This window comes from Rhineura floridana, chromosome 19, assembly GCF_030035675.1.
Source record: "Rhineura floridana isolate rRhiFlo1 chromosome 19, rRhiFlo1.hap2, whole genome shotgun sequence".
Lineage (NCBI taxonomy): Eukaryota > Metazoa > Chordata > Lepidosauria > Squamata > Rhineuridae > Rhineura > Rhineura floridana.
In genome coordinates, this window is record NC_084498.1 from 28,259,169 (window position 1) to 28,271,945 (window position 12,777).

The 12,777-nt window shown below is 46.5% G+C and overlaps 2 protein-coding genes across 4 annotated transcripts in view; one reads left to right on the plus strand and one right to left on the minus strand.

Annotated features, from left to right (window-relative positions):
• Positions 1 to 6,009, plus strand: part of UPB1 (beta-ureidopropionase 1) — a 20,351-nt gene extending 14,342 nt beyond the window's left edge. For all 3 annotated transcript variants that reach the window (XM_061602835.1, XM_061602834.1, XM_061602833.1), the window contains 2 exons: positions 663 to 817; positions 1,898 to 6,009. In XM_061602835.1, coding sequence (XP_061458819.1) covers positions 663 to 817; positions 1,898 to 1,981 — 239 coding nt within the window. In that variant the 3' untranslated portion in view covers positions 1,982 to 6,009. The remainder of the gene's footprint in view (positions 1 to 662; positions 818 to 1,897) is intronic.
• Positions 2,972 to 12,777, minus strand: part of GUCD1 (guanylyl cyclase domain containing 1) — a 12,639-nt gene continuing 2,833 nt past the window's right edge. The window contains exons 2-6 of the mRNA XM_061602838.1: positions 12,113 to 12,197; positions 9,262 to 9,427; positions 7,571 to 7,662; positions 6,970 to 7,211; positions 2,972 to 6,637 (exon numbers count right to left, since the gene is read on the minus strand). Of these exons, the coding sequence (XP_061458822.1) occupies positions 6,546 to 6,637; positions 6,970 to 7,211; positions 7,571 to 7,662; positions 9,262 to 9,427; positions 12,113 to 12,197 (677 nt within the window). The 3' untranslated portion in view covers positions 2,972 to 6,545. The remainder of the gene's footprint in view (positions 6,638 to 6,969; positions 7,212 to 7,570; positions 7,663 to 9,261; positions 9,428 to 12,112; positions 12,198 to 12,777) is intronic.

Genomic DNA, 12,777 nt, shown 5'->3' on the forward strand with positions numbered 1-12,777 from the left:
GGTCAAGGAGCAGGCTGAGGACACTCCAGTGTGTGTGCCTTGCGGGTGAGTGTGTGGAGGAGACTTCCGCCTGGCCCAGAGTTTCCCTGCCCTCGGTGCGTCTGGGCTGCTGCATCTGGACAAACAAACGTCCATGACTATCTAAAATAATATCTTAATTTAGCTGACTTTTATGAAGGAGACTAGTTTTCCTGTTTCATTTAGCCTAGAAGTGCGTTTGTAGCTTTGGTCCTAGGTTTCTTTCTTTCTTTAAAATCATACCCAAGTCACATCTACGTGAACCTGATTCTGTAGTAGCTCTTGTGCTTATATTTGTAGGGAAAGGTGGCTAAAAATGTTTTCTGTTGCACAGTTTAAGAGCCCCGGGAGAGGAAGATGTTAATGTTAATTATATCTATCTGTCCATGCATTCACCACCTTTTAATCCTTCCTTTCCTCCAAGGAGCTCAGAGTGGTACATGTGTTTCCTCCTCTTTTATACTCACAACACCCCTGTGAGGTAGGTTAGGATAAGAGATGGTGACTGACCCAAGGTGACCCACTTAGCGTCATGGGCGAGCAAGGATTTGTACTTCTTTGTGCTTTACTCTAGCTATCACACTGTACTGGCTCCCACTTTGCTATATTAATTGTGTTCTCTTGTTTCTTTACTGTTTGTGAAGCCCATCGTGACTTTGGTTACTTTTACGGTTCAAGTTACGTAGCTGCTCCAGATGGGAGTCGAACCCCCGGGCTTTCCCGCACCCAAGATGGGCTTTTGGTGGCTGAGATGGATCTCAATCTCTGCAGGCAAGTTGGTGACAAATGGAATTTTAAGGTAAGACTTATTTCTCTAAGCAAACTTGATCAACACACATCTTTCTTTCTGATTTCTCGTGATAATTGAAGTCTGCTGGTATTCAGATGAAATGCTGATTGGTTTTTACCTCTGTATACATTCTGGAGAAGAGAAACTGTTCTGTAACAGTATTTAAGATTTGGCTGTGCCATCAACAGCCCCAAAATAATTGCAGGTTGCTGCATCTGACCAAGGGAACTAGAACATTACCTTTAAAAACCTACACATCATTTTGCCATTGGTGCAATGACCTCATTATGTTTTATTTATGTGGGATGGGGAAGGAGGGACTGTGTAGTATGTATATTGTATAGCATATCTTGCACATTAAAATCTACCATTGAAAGTGACAAGATGTAATTGCATCACGGGCACTCACAGCTTCTGCATTTCAGATACTTTCATTGTTGGCACAGTGAATGCCACACCCTAGAAAGTCTGGGATCATGAAAGGGACTGATGCCTCTTGAATCAATTGTGGTCTTGATGTTCCTGTTAGCAAGGAAGTCTAGATTTCTTTGTTTGGAACGTGACAGTTTTGCCCCTGCTTAAGCGAAGAGCACATCCTCTTTATCTGAATATCCATCTTAGGCTGTAACTCTGTGCCCACTTACCTGGAAGTATGCCCCATCAATCTCAGTGGGACTTACTTCTGAGTAGACATTATAGGATGTATTGATTCCAAGCTTAAAGATCTCAAATAGTTTTCCACAGCTACTATCTTGGGCTGCAATCCAATACACACTTAGTGGGGAGTTCCATGGAACCCAGTGGAGCTTACTTCTGAGTAGACGTGTATTGGATTGCAGCCTTAGTTGCCTATGACCAGTAGGAATTTCCTCCTGGGGAGCAAAGCTAGCTTTTCTTTTCAACCATCAGTGCAGACTAGTGAGTAATTTTTCTGGACTATTAATGTTTGCGGCTATTTGCAAAGCTGTAGTAATGTATTCATTTATTTTAAAAAATGGGCCTAGGTTTGACTTACCCTCCCGAAGGTCCTTTTACAGTGACAGATGGTAAGTGGAAGGAAATACACCAAGTGCTTTTCTTTCTTTCCAGATGACAGGGAGATACGAGATGTACGCCAGGAAACTTGCTGCAGCTGTCCAGCCTGACTTCGTGCCCAATGTCATCAAAGAGTAGCTTTTCTCTGTTGCTCAGGAAGCGTTCAGACAAAAGCACCTCTCTCTCATGTGACCTCCTGTCTCCTCATGCAAACTCCCCCCCCCCCCCCCCGTGTCTTTGAGACACATGATCTGCCTTTCAGAAGTACTTTGGCTGGGATTCAATGAGTTCCTTTCGGCCTGCCCAGTGGATTTTGGGGTTTCTTTGAACCATAGATTCTCTTCCTCCCTGCTCCCATTATTGGGGAAGTTGTTTGGGAAGCACACAACTAATTACTTGGCATTTTAAAAAAGTGATAATACAGCTTCAGCTGTTCAATTATAGTTTAGCACAGGCATGATGAAATACTTTGATTTAAGGCAGTTTTAAGATGGATGCTTTTGAGGAGACATGTTTCATATATGCATAGATCTAGATGTCAGATATGCAGCAGAATTATAAACCTTCTTCCTATATAAGATGATTTTCAATGAAACCATGTGTTCTATGTCATGGTTGTCAAAAGGCCTGAGAACTGAGCTAAGAGCATCAGATGAGCCCTGTAACTGGATGAGGCCAAAGGGCCACCTAGTCCAGCATTCTGTTGTCAGTGGCCAATCATTGCAAAAGGGTCATTTAATCTACAGCTGCCTTCTTGAATCTGGCAAGTTGTGTAGGCCTGTTTCTAGTTGCAATTTGTGGATGAGAAGCCATTTCTACTGTAACTTTTTTGGAATGATTAAAAGAAACTTGTTTCCCCTCTTGGAAACTAAGCTTCCTCATAGAATAGAATTTTGGACTGTAAGGGTTTTGGGGCAGAGACCTGTCCTTTTGTACTCTGTAAATTACTTGGCACGTTGATAGGGCTGATAGAATAACAACAATGAATAATGAGAAGGATGCATTGGTCTGGAAGTGTGTGCTTTGAGTCCTTAGAGGGGAAACTGTGCCACTACTTACTCAACATTTTCTTTTTCAAAATGACCATCTAACAGGGTTCTGCAAAGAACGTTGGCACACGCTGTGCAATTGCTTTAACAACTTAAAACCTTTATTGAGAGTGACTTAATTACAAACAAAATATATTTCGCATATAAAATTTCTCTGCAAGTAAAATATCCCTTTTGTTGTAATAGACAAGAATGATGAAGTCTGTTCTTCTAGCAAACATTTTCCTGCACTGGAACAACCTGATAAACAAGAAGAGTAGGAGGTTTGGGTGTGTTTTGTTAACTAGACCTGCTTCTGCTCATCTATAGCTTTCGTAGTTCTCCTGACTTTGGGCACCTTCACTGCCCCCCTTTTCCTCTCCCTCTCCACAGGGCCTTGTGTTCTCCGACAGCAAGACTGTCTTGCATCTCTCTCCTGTTGAATCTTAGCAGCCCAGGTACGGCAAACAGCCATTCCCCTCTGGTCCAGAGGAAAGGCTAAAGTTCTCTTAACGAAATGAGAGTTGTCTGGGCTCTTTCATTGTGATGATCTGCACAGAATTCATTGCTTCCTCATTGCTTTTCTCTGGCTCTGACCTGGTAATACACTTGAGGGGCCACACTGATTATGCATTGCTAAAGAGACTATTTACATCCCATGCTGTACTTCTGATAAATACAAGGCAAGCAGCTGCACACATTAGCAACCTCCACACTTTGATTCCCCACCCCCTTACAGTAGATACCTGTAAAGACCATAGTCCTCTTCAATTGGAGAGGGGGAGTGGGTGTCCAGGTGCCAGCAACACTCCCAGCATCCCTGGGCCCACACACATCACTCCTGACCTTTATACACATGCTTGCAAATGTCCTTGCGACTGAGAAGCCTGATAAGGTAAAGTTCCTGACTGCGGGAGGGCTTGTAAGCACATTCAGCTGGATGTATGTGCAGGCCCTCTTCAGAGCATCCCAGTCAACATGGAAAGGCCAGGGAGAAGCGTGTATGCGCCCACTCTCCCGTGTAAGGCCTCCTGCATTCTTTTGAATGCTTGACTAGTGCTCATATCCTGAATCCACACAATGTCTCTCTCTCTAGCCCATTCCCTACATTACAACTTGAAGCAGAGGTGTGCAACCCCTACAACCCCTGTCTAAAATCTGGATCTCCTGAGAATCCACAGTAGGTCTACTTTGTTCAAGTCAGATGTATTTAAGGTCTTTCAGCATTAACATGTCTGTGCCTTAAAATGATACAGTGCCCTTATTCTTGACACTAAAAGACTTCCGCAGTGCCTTGAAAGAGTTGGGTTTGGTTCACTTGATGACAGGCGGGACCTGAGGAGCCTTATAAGTCTCAGTTGTCCCTCTGCAAAAGAAAAGAGAGGTTGGGGGGGGAGAGCTCTCAGGTGCTGCAGGAAGTCCCAAGTGGCAGAGAGAAGTCTGGATCCTGCCATCAGGAACATTCACACACAGACAGAAATTTCTTCTTGTTAATCTGTTGCACCTCTGGTGCAGTGGGGTGCTTGCTTTTGACATGACGTAGAGCAGGCATGGGGAACCTGTGGCCCTCCAGATGTTGCTGGACTATAGCCCCCATAATCATTAGCCACGGGGGGGAGGGGCTGCTGGGAGCTGGAGTCTCGCAACAACACCTGGGGGGGGGGGACAAGTCCCACAGAGAACTCCTCTCGTTGCATTTTCATGGTTGATCAGATTTTGAGCCCAAATTGCATGGTACTTACCAGGTATTAAAAAAATCCTCAGGAGAGGTGAAGTAATTTAACTCTTCTTAAAACCTTTTTCTCTGCTAGAGCACCCTCCCTCTCTGGCTAAGTTTTGACACAGTTCACTAATAATTCCCTGCCTAGTAACAGGACCTCACAGTACTTTAAATGAAACACACAGTGGATATTAAAATATGAACATTTATTTTAGACCAGCAGGGAAGCCATGTCTGTCCCTGAGTGTAGAATCCTAAACGTGAGTATAGTGTGATGAGGTAGAAAGTCTGGGCTCTGGTTACAATCTGCCTGAACTGCAGCCAAGAAAAAATCCCTGCCTCCAATTATACAAACAGGAGGTCTGCGCAAGGCTGTTAGTTGCCTGGAAGTCCTCAAGAAATCTTATCAAGGCAATCCTGGCCTCAGATTACAGCTTCCCAACATGTGACCAAGTTTCCTTCGCTGCCCTCAGGCTTTGTAGTGATGCTACTGCCAGTTGCACTTGCTTACCCTAGTAGTTTAGGTCTGCTTTCTGTGGCCAAATGGATCTGATTCAACAGTTCACCATCAGTTTAAAATGCCTGAGGCAACAGGAAGCAGCTGTCAATTGTCCCTGTGGGGGGAAAGAGAGCGAATCTGCATTCAGAGTCTCCTGTCTACCCAGAGAGTGTTAGACACACTTCAGCTTAACAAATAAAAGGCTAATTGTGCCAGACTGGGGGCTCAGTAATGCTCTTGTCTTTTAAAATGTTTTAATTTCTTGTACAGTCACAATTGGGCAGCCCCTCACTAAAAAGCATGCTGAAAGTGACAGCAGTTAGACGGAGATTATCTGAAAACAAGTTGATAGTGTGCAAAAACCAATTCATACAACCATTTCTGAGGTTGTGTCATCACAACCGTAATCCCTTTTAACTTCACCATTCCCATGGTGAAGCCATCTTCTGAAAGCACTACCAGCCAAGTCTAGTGCCAACAATGTAAAACTATGCATTCAGAAAGAACCACCTGACCTCATGGAGAAGTCACTGGTTGGCCAATGCCCTTTCTGCATCAAAAGCAGCTGTGAGAATCCACCCATTTTGGCTTGCAGATGGTTGATGACTTCCTCTGGTTGTCCTTTTCCCTAAAACCCAGTAATCTCTGGTTGGCGATGTTAATCCTGTTCCCTGCTCATTAGATTCCCTAACCGGTTGAAAGATCATCCTTTCCAGTTAAGAAAGGAGGCTTTACTCGTGTCCTTTTCTGTTTTGAGCCTCTCTGTGAGAAGTTTCATTTTACTGAACTTTGTATTGATGCAACTGCTGAGACTGTTATTCCTGTAAAAAAGGGCGAACAGGAAATGTCTGAGTCTGCATTTTAAAATTTCTCAAAATGTGCAAAATTTAAAAATACACACATATATTTATATATTACAGTCAATTTACACAAGCTATTTCATCATCATCATAAAGACTAAAAAGATGGCAACAGGATAGCAACACTGCTCTCTGTAGGTTTAAAGGGGGCAAGGCAGATTTCACACTTGCAAGAACTACTTTTTCTTTTTAAATAGAACCTTGAGGTGCACCTACTGGAGCCAGATGTAAAAATCCCCTTCTGGTTTCTCCCACAAGCTTTCTCTGAGTCTTCTGGTTGCTGTTATGACAAAACTGGAAGTCTGAAATCCTTTTCAATCGACTGCAAATCACCCAGAGATCTATGAGTAGATCCCAATTTAAAATATTCATTTCAGTAATTGTATCCTGCCTTTCAGGATACAAATTCTTCCAAGGTGGCTCTCAACACAATACAGCAGTGTTTCTGACTGTCTGCCGGCCCCTTGGCCCAAAGCATCCCTTGTTTGTGGTGCTGCTGCAGTCTTGGAGCAGACGTCCTTAGACAAGTCACTTGCTGTGAGAGGGACCCTGGGCAGGCTGGCCAGTGGCGACGGGAACCACCAGATCCAAAGGGTCAGCTGTCTCTGTAAACAAAGAGGATGTCCTCATCCGTGCCATAACTTGTTCTGGCTTCCTCAAAGTTATTGATGCTCGTTCTGCACGTTCCTGTGGGGGCAGGACCAAAACTGTGTTCAGAGACGGCCAATGAGGTGGCAGGGTTAAGAGAGCGAGCGAGTAGGCCCTGTTGTAAAGCAGGGTCATTTACACAGCAGCGCCCCTGTCCCTACCCCCCACCCCACCCATCAGCCTGACAGCTTCAGAGGGAGAAGGCATGAGAGAGACCGCCACCTTGCAGGGCTCACCTTCCTGAGGCTATGAAGAGCCCACACAGAACATTTTAAAATGTAGCAGAGAATAAATTAACATGCCAGTGTTAGCTACAGTAAGCAGGCGATTCCCCATTTCCATTATTTGAAGTAAAGGGTGCAGTTACTCACGGTCAGCATAGGCAGGATTGTTGTAGAAAATGCTCCCTGAGGCTTTGCTGTAGCCACACAAGACAATGAAATGGCCCTGGTAGTCAGGACTTCTGCAGAAGCACTTCTGCCCAGTTGGGAGAAAGCAGCAGTATTTGACAGGGTTGGAGCAGAGGTCACAGAGCAGCAGGACGGCGTTCACCAGCACAATGGCAATGTGCCCTTGGGACAGGTGCTCTTGGATGTCCCGGACAGTCACTGTGCTGCAGAGGGGAAAAGAGGGCAACGTTGCCTGGGATGTGGAGAGGCCTCAGGGACATCTCGGCATGGATGCAGCCTCAGTGGCGGCTTGGGATCTGATCTGGAAGAGGGTACTAGTTACACAGGCCATTTGGGCAGAATGTCTCCTCACAGCACCCTTTGCCAACCGGGTGCCCTTCAGATGTTTTGGATTTCACCGCCCATCAACCCAGGCACCACATGGCTGTGCTGGCTGGGACTGATGGCAGTCATAAATACCTGGAGGACACCTGGTTAGTGAAGGCCGCTATATTAAAACAGTTGCAGCACCTGCAATAAAGTTGAAGGAGGAAAAAAGAAACGTCTGATGACAAGAGCTCACCGTTTCTCCACCAGCACTTGACATGCCTTGGCTTGTGCAAACAGCTGATTGACGCGGTTCTCCTCTGTATCAAAGTGTTTCCTATAGAATGACTGAAGGAAGGAGAGAACATGCCATGTCAGAACAGATTCCTCTCAGGGGCTGAGAAACCTAGAGAAGGGCTGCCCTGGAGGACCAAGGAAGCTGGATGAAATTCATGGCCAGAGGTTGGACAAAAAGCTCCGGTACGTCATTTGGGCAATATGGATCCTTCCCCAGACAATTTAGTTATTTTAGGAATCTAACCTTTTGCCTTTTCCAGAAGCTAAAAACAGTGAGTTAAAACAGAAATCACCATGCAATTAAAAGAGAATCGGGTATCATATAAAGTCATCAGATGCCTTGAAAAGGCCCATATGACAAGAGCCAGACTGGCTGGGACCTACAAGAGAGCAATGGGGGCACCAGGCAGGTGGGACTTGGGAGTGATTGACCAGAACAGGCCCTCCTCCTTCAAGTGGCCACACACCTAAGATCTGAAAGGCCTCCAAAGTTTCTAGATGGGAGACATGTTTAGGCCTTACAAACAATCTGTATGTCCAGTATGCTTTAATTTGGATTCCTGCATTAAGCAAGGGGTTGGACTCAGTGGCCTTATAGGCCCCTTCCAACTCTATGATTCTATGATTAAACAAATCAACCAACCACAGGCGGGATAATGTGTGAGAAGACAGGCTCTTTAGGACTTTAAAGGCCAAAACCACCACATGTTCACGGTGGTCAATCCCAGTAAAGCGAGGCTGGCATGTTTTGAACAAGTTTACTGGTTTTGGGTTCAAGGGTAGCCCCACATGCAACACATTGCAATAGTCTAGGCAGGACATTACTAGAGCATAGGTAACTATGATTAAGTCATTTCTTTTGAGCATCCATCTAGCAGGACCCCAAAGTTGCGAACCTACTCCTGGAGAGGCACAGCGACCCCATCCAGAAGGCTGAGGAAATCCTGGGTTGGCAAGCCACTTGCCGACAACATCTCAGACATACCTGGACTGAACTGCAGTTGATTAGCCCTCATCTGATTCCTGACAATAGGCACCTTTCGGGGTGTCCACGGCAATCACTAAGTCTCATGATAAGGAGTGGCAGAAGTGGACATCATCTACAAATTGACTGCACTCAGCTCTGTCACCCTTGACAGCCTCTCCAGCGTTAACATGCAGCCAAACAGCGCCTCGTGAAACATCTCAGAATAAATGCCATGGTGTTGACCCTTCGCACCACCCACTGCAAAAGAATGTCCCACTCCCCTTCCCAAAAGGATTCTGTGGTTGATAGTATTGAACTGAATATTGCTGAGAGGTATAGGAAATCAGCAAGGATGCAACCCCAGCATTGGTCTCCCAATGCCAGACATCCCACAAGGCTAATAAAACCATTTCTGTTCCAAAACTGGGCCATAAGGCAGTTGGAATGGGTCAAGGAATTAATTCCCACAAGCCAGGAATGAGTTGCTGCTGATGGTGGACAGATCCTGGGATCTCTGTGATGGCTCCAGTGGTCAAATAGGTTGGAAATGTCCATGAATGCCAAACCAAACCATTTCCACAAATTCTCCTTAGGAAGCGTAAGAATCTCTGCCCTTCAGACCTGGCCAAAGCACCAGCACGTGAATGACGTCAGCCTCTCAGGGCGAGACCCAGGAAACTGACCTGGTTCTTGTATCCCTTGTCCACCCCCAGGGTCTGCGTGCAGAAGCGATGCTTCACTCCAAAGTGGCGCATCAGGTAGGCCAAGTCAATGGTCCAGATGCTCTCTGTCAAGTGGAGGTCCTGGATGGCTTTCTGGAATTCATCGTCGTTCAGAAGGTTCAGGTACCTGGGATGAAACCAGAGGGAGGTGGTGAGCAGCTGATCCTGCGGCACGTCACAGAAGGGAAGTAATGGTTGTTCTAGGGCTGCTTGAGCCACAGGCAGCCTTCAAAGCAATGGGGGGGCGGAGGAAGGGTGTCGCACTGTATTCTGTTTTAGAGATGAAACAATGGGTTTCCGTTTGCCAGTTTATTCTTGCCTCGATATATTTACAGGGTGACATCAGCGTACAGAAGGCAACATATTTGAAAAAGGACACTCTTCTCAGCTGTTTAAAGATAGATTGTTTATGCCTGTGGGGGGAGCCTGGAGGCCACCCTCTTGACGTTGTTGGGCTCTGACTCCCATCAGCCACTGGTCAAAGATTATGCAAGCTGGGAGTGCAACAACATTTTGGGGGCCCCACAGATCTCCCCCCATTTATGCAAATACAACAGGGACCAAACAAAAGGGTCTGATATCTACTGTTGGGATGTTCTCTGAATAGGCAAAAGTTTGGAAGGAAGAAGGGAAAGAAATTTGAACATCCAATGGGAAGTTCCTTGCACACCGACTGTGTGGTCTGTCCAGGCGGAAAGAGACAGGGAATGTTCTGGGGCTTCCATGCGCCTCCTCACCCATCACCTTTGCACACAAATCCCCTCCCCACATTTCTAAGATTTGCTTTGACTTTGATATCTGCTTTGGGGCCAACGGCAACGGGAGGTAACGGAGACTGCCTCTATTCTGAAGCAGATTTGCAAACATGGCTTCAGGCAATCCTAGTTAGCTCTAAACACAGCCCTAATAAGGGTGTTATACTAAATTAGGGTTCAAGCAGACACTAAGAGGGAGAGGGCCTCGTGCAGGACATGGCAAGAAGGGAGCCCACTGCACGTTCCCAGTCTATTCCAAACCATGGTTATGCCTGAACCAGGCCTGTGATGAGCAAGCAGGAAAGACAAAAGGAAGAAAGTGGCGATGGAGGGAGAGAGAGGCTCTTCAGGAAGAGGCTCACGGGGTGATTGCACACGGAGAAGGGGCCACCATGTACGTGGGGAAAGTCACTGGCACTCGATAATGATGAGGAGAGAGTGGCTGGATCCACAAGGAGAGGAAGATCAGTCTTGGAAAATTCAGTTTGGGATAGGATGGAGAAGGGAGGAGAGAGGAGACAGCAGCCAAGGTGGGAAATTGTACCAGCGGACTTGGCAGAAGGGATGGAGAGAAGTGAACATCTTCTGCTTCATATCTCCTAAGTGGCCCTCTAAACAGGGGTTTTATTCTCCTGCACCTAAAGCTCGTGTTCCTCTGTGGAAGGAAAGGTGAGTTCAGCAGGACAGCCAGCAGGGGGGACACAGAAAATGAGAGCTGGCAGGCAACACAGCAGAGGCAGACGGAAAAGCATAACTGCTGTTATTCATGGAATGCGCCTGGCCTGGCCTCGGAAGGAGGGAGGTCATACAAGAAGATGGCAAGAGACTTGAAACCCCTTGAGGCTGCCAGATGCTGGTGATGACTTAGAATCCCACTCAGTTGACTTTCTTTTTATCAGACAAAACATCATAAGAACATAAGAACATAAGAAGAGCCTGCTGGATCAGGCCATTGGCCCATCTAGTCCAGCATCCTGTTCTCACAGTGGCCAACCAGGTGCCTGGGGGAAGCCCGCAAGCAGGACCCGAGTGCAAGAACACTCTCCCCTCCTGAGGCTTCCGGCAACTGGTTTTCAGAAGCATGCTGCCTCTGACTAGGGTGGCAGAGCACAGCCATCACAGCTAGTAGCCATTGATAGCCCTGTCCTCCATGAATTTGTCTAATCTTCTTTTAAAGCCATCCAAGCTGGTGGCCATTACTGCATCTTGTTGGTGCAAATTCCATAGTTTAACTATGCACTGAGTAAAGAAGTACTTCCTTTTGTCTGTCCTGAATCTTCCAACATTCAGCTTCTTTGAATGTCCACGAGTTCTAGTATTATGAGAGAGGGAGAAGAACTTTTCTCTATCCACTTTCTCAATGCCATGCATAATTTTATACACTTCTATCATGTCTCCTCTGACCCGCCTTTTCTCTAAACTAAAAAGCCCCAAATGCTGCAACCTTTCCTCGTAAGGGAGTCGCTCCATCCCCTTGATCATTCTGGTTGGCCTCTTCTGAACCTTTTCCAACTCTATAATATCCTTTTTGAGATGAGGTGACCAGAACTGTACACAGTATTCCAAATGCGGCCGCACCATAGATTTATACAACGGCATTATGATATCGGCTGTTTTATTTTCAATACCTTTCCTAATTATCGCTAGCATGGAATTTGCCTTTTTCACAGCTGCCGCACACTGGGTCGACATTTTCATCGTGCTGTCCACTACAACCCCGAGGTCTCTCTCCTGGTCGGTCACCGCCAGTTCAGACCCCATGAGCGTATATGTGAAATTAAGATTTTTTGCTCCAATATGCATAATTTTACACATCGCGTTAAACCAAATAAATAAGAGCCTTTGCACTCCTCATCCACTCCATTCCAACTGACATTATATTTCCTCCACCTTTCCCTTCTCTTGTCCTTGAGGAGCTGCGGCTGCAGCCAGCCGTGCACTCGGGCACGATCCAGTGACCTCCACGCCCAGAAGCCTCCTTGCTGAAAGGGCTACTCATGGCCTCCTCCCCTGCTTCCTCCTGTCCCCACAATCAGCCCCAACCAAAAGGTACTTACTGCAGAACCATCCTGGAGCAAGCAAGGCCGCAGTCCCAATGGTAAAGCTGCTGAAGGATGGGCACTTTCAGCTGCACGTTGTCCACTGTAGTGAAGAGGACACAGCAGTCAGGAACACAGAATGACAGGTGGTGGGGTTTTTTCTGTTTTTTTTAAAGCACAGCCAATCGTCTTCTCTACATTCACACCCGTCCCCTAAGGAAAAAACTCTTTTTGTTCCATAGTGAAAACATTAGTTTGCAAGGCTTTAAAACAACTCTGGAAAACCAAATTTAATCTGGTCCAAGGACGTGGTTGCACAATAATTTATCATGGGATAATAAGCACCCCCACAGTCTATGGGACTAATACATTGGTCCCACGGGTTATTTTGGGGGGCCATGCCATTGCCCAAGACCACCTCCCTTTCACATAAACCAGGGATGGAGAATGTGTGGCCCCTGCAGAAGCTCGTCATGCCTAGCCCTGCCCTAGTAGCAGCTGGGGAGTCCTCAGAGGACAGACTTGGCATCCCACAGGTGGAGGGCCTTGAGGAGCAGGCAGGGTCCCTGCAACCAGCGCTGAGGATCCCCCTGAAGGGCTCTTCAGGTGGAGGCCTGATAACAAACCGCTGGAGCTCTTAGAGGAGGAGGTGGAATGTCCTCAAGAGAACCAGCCCCAAAAGC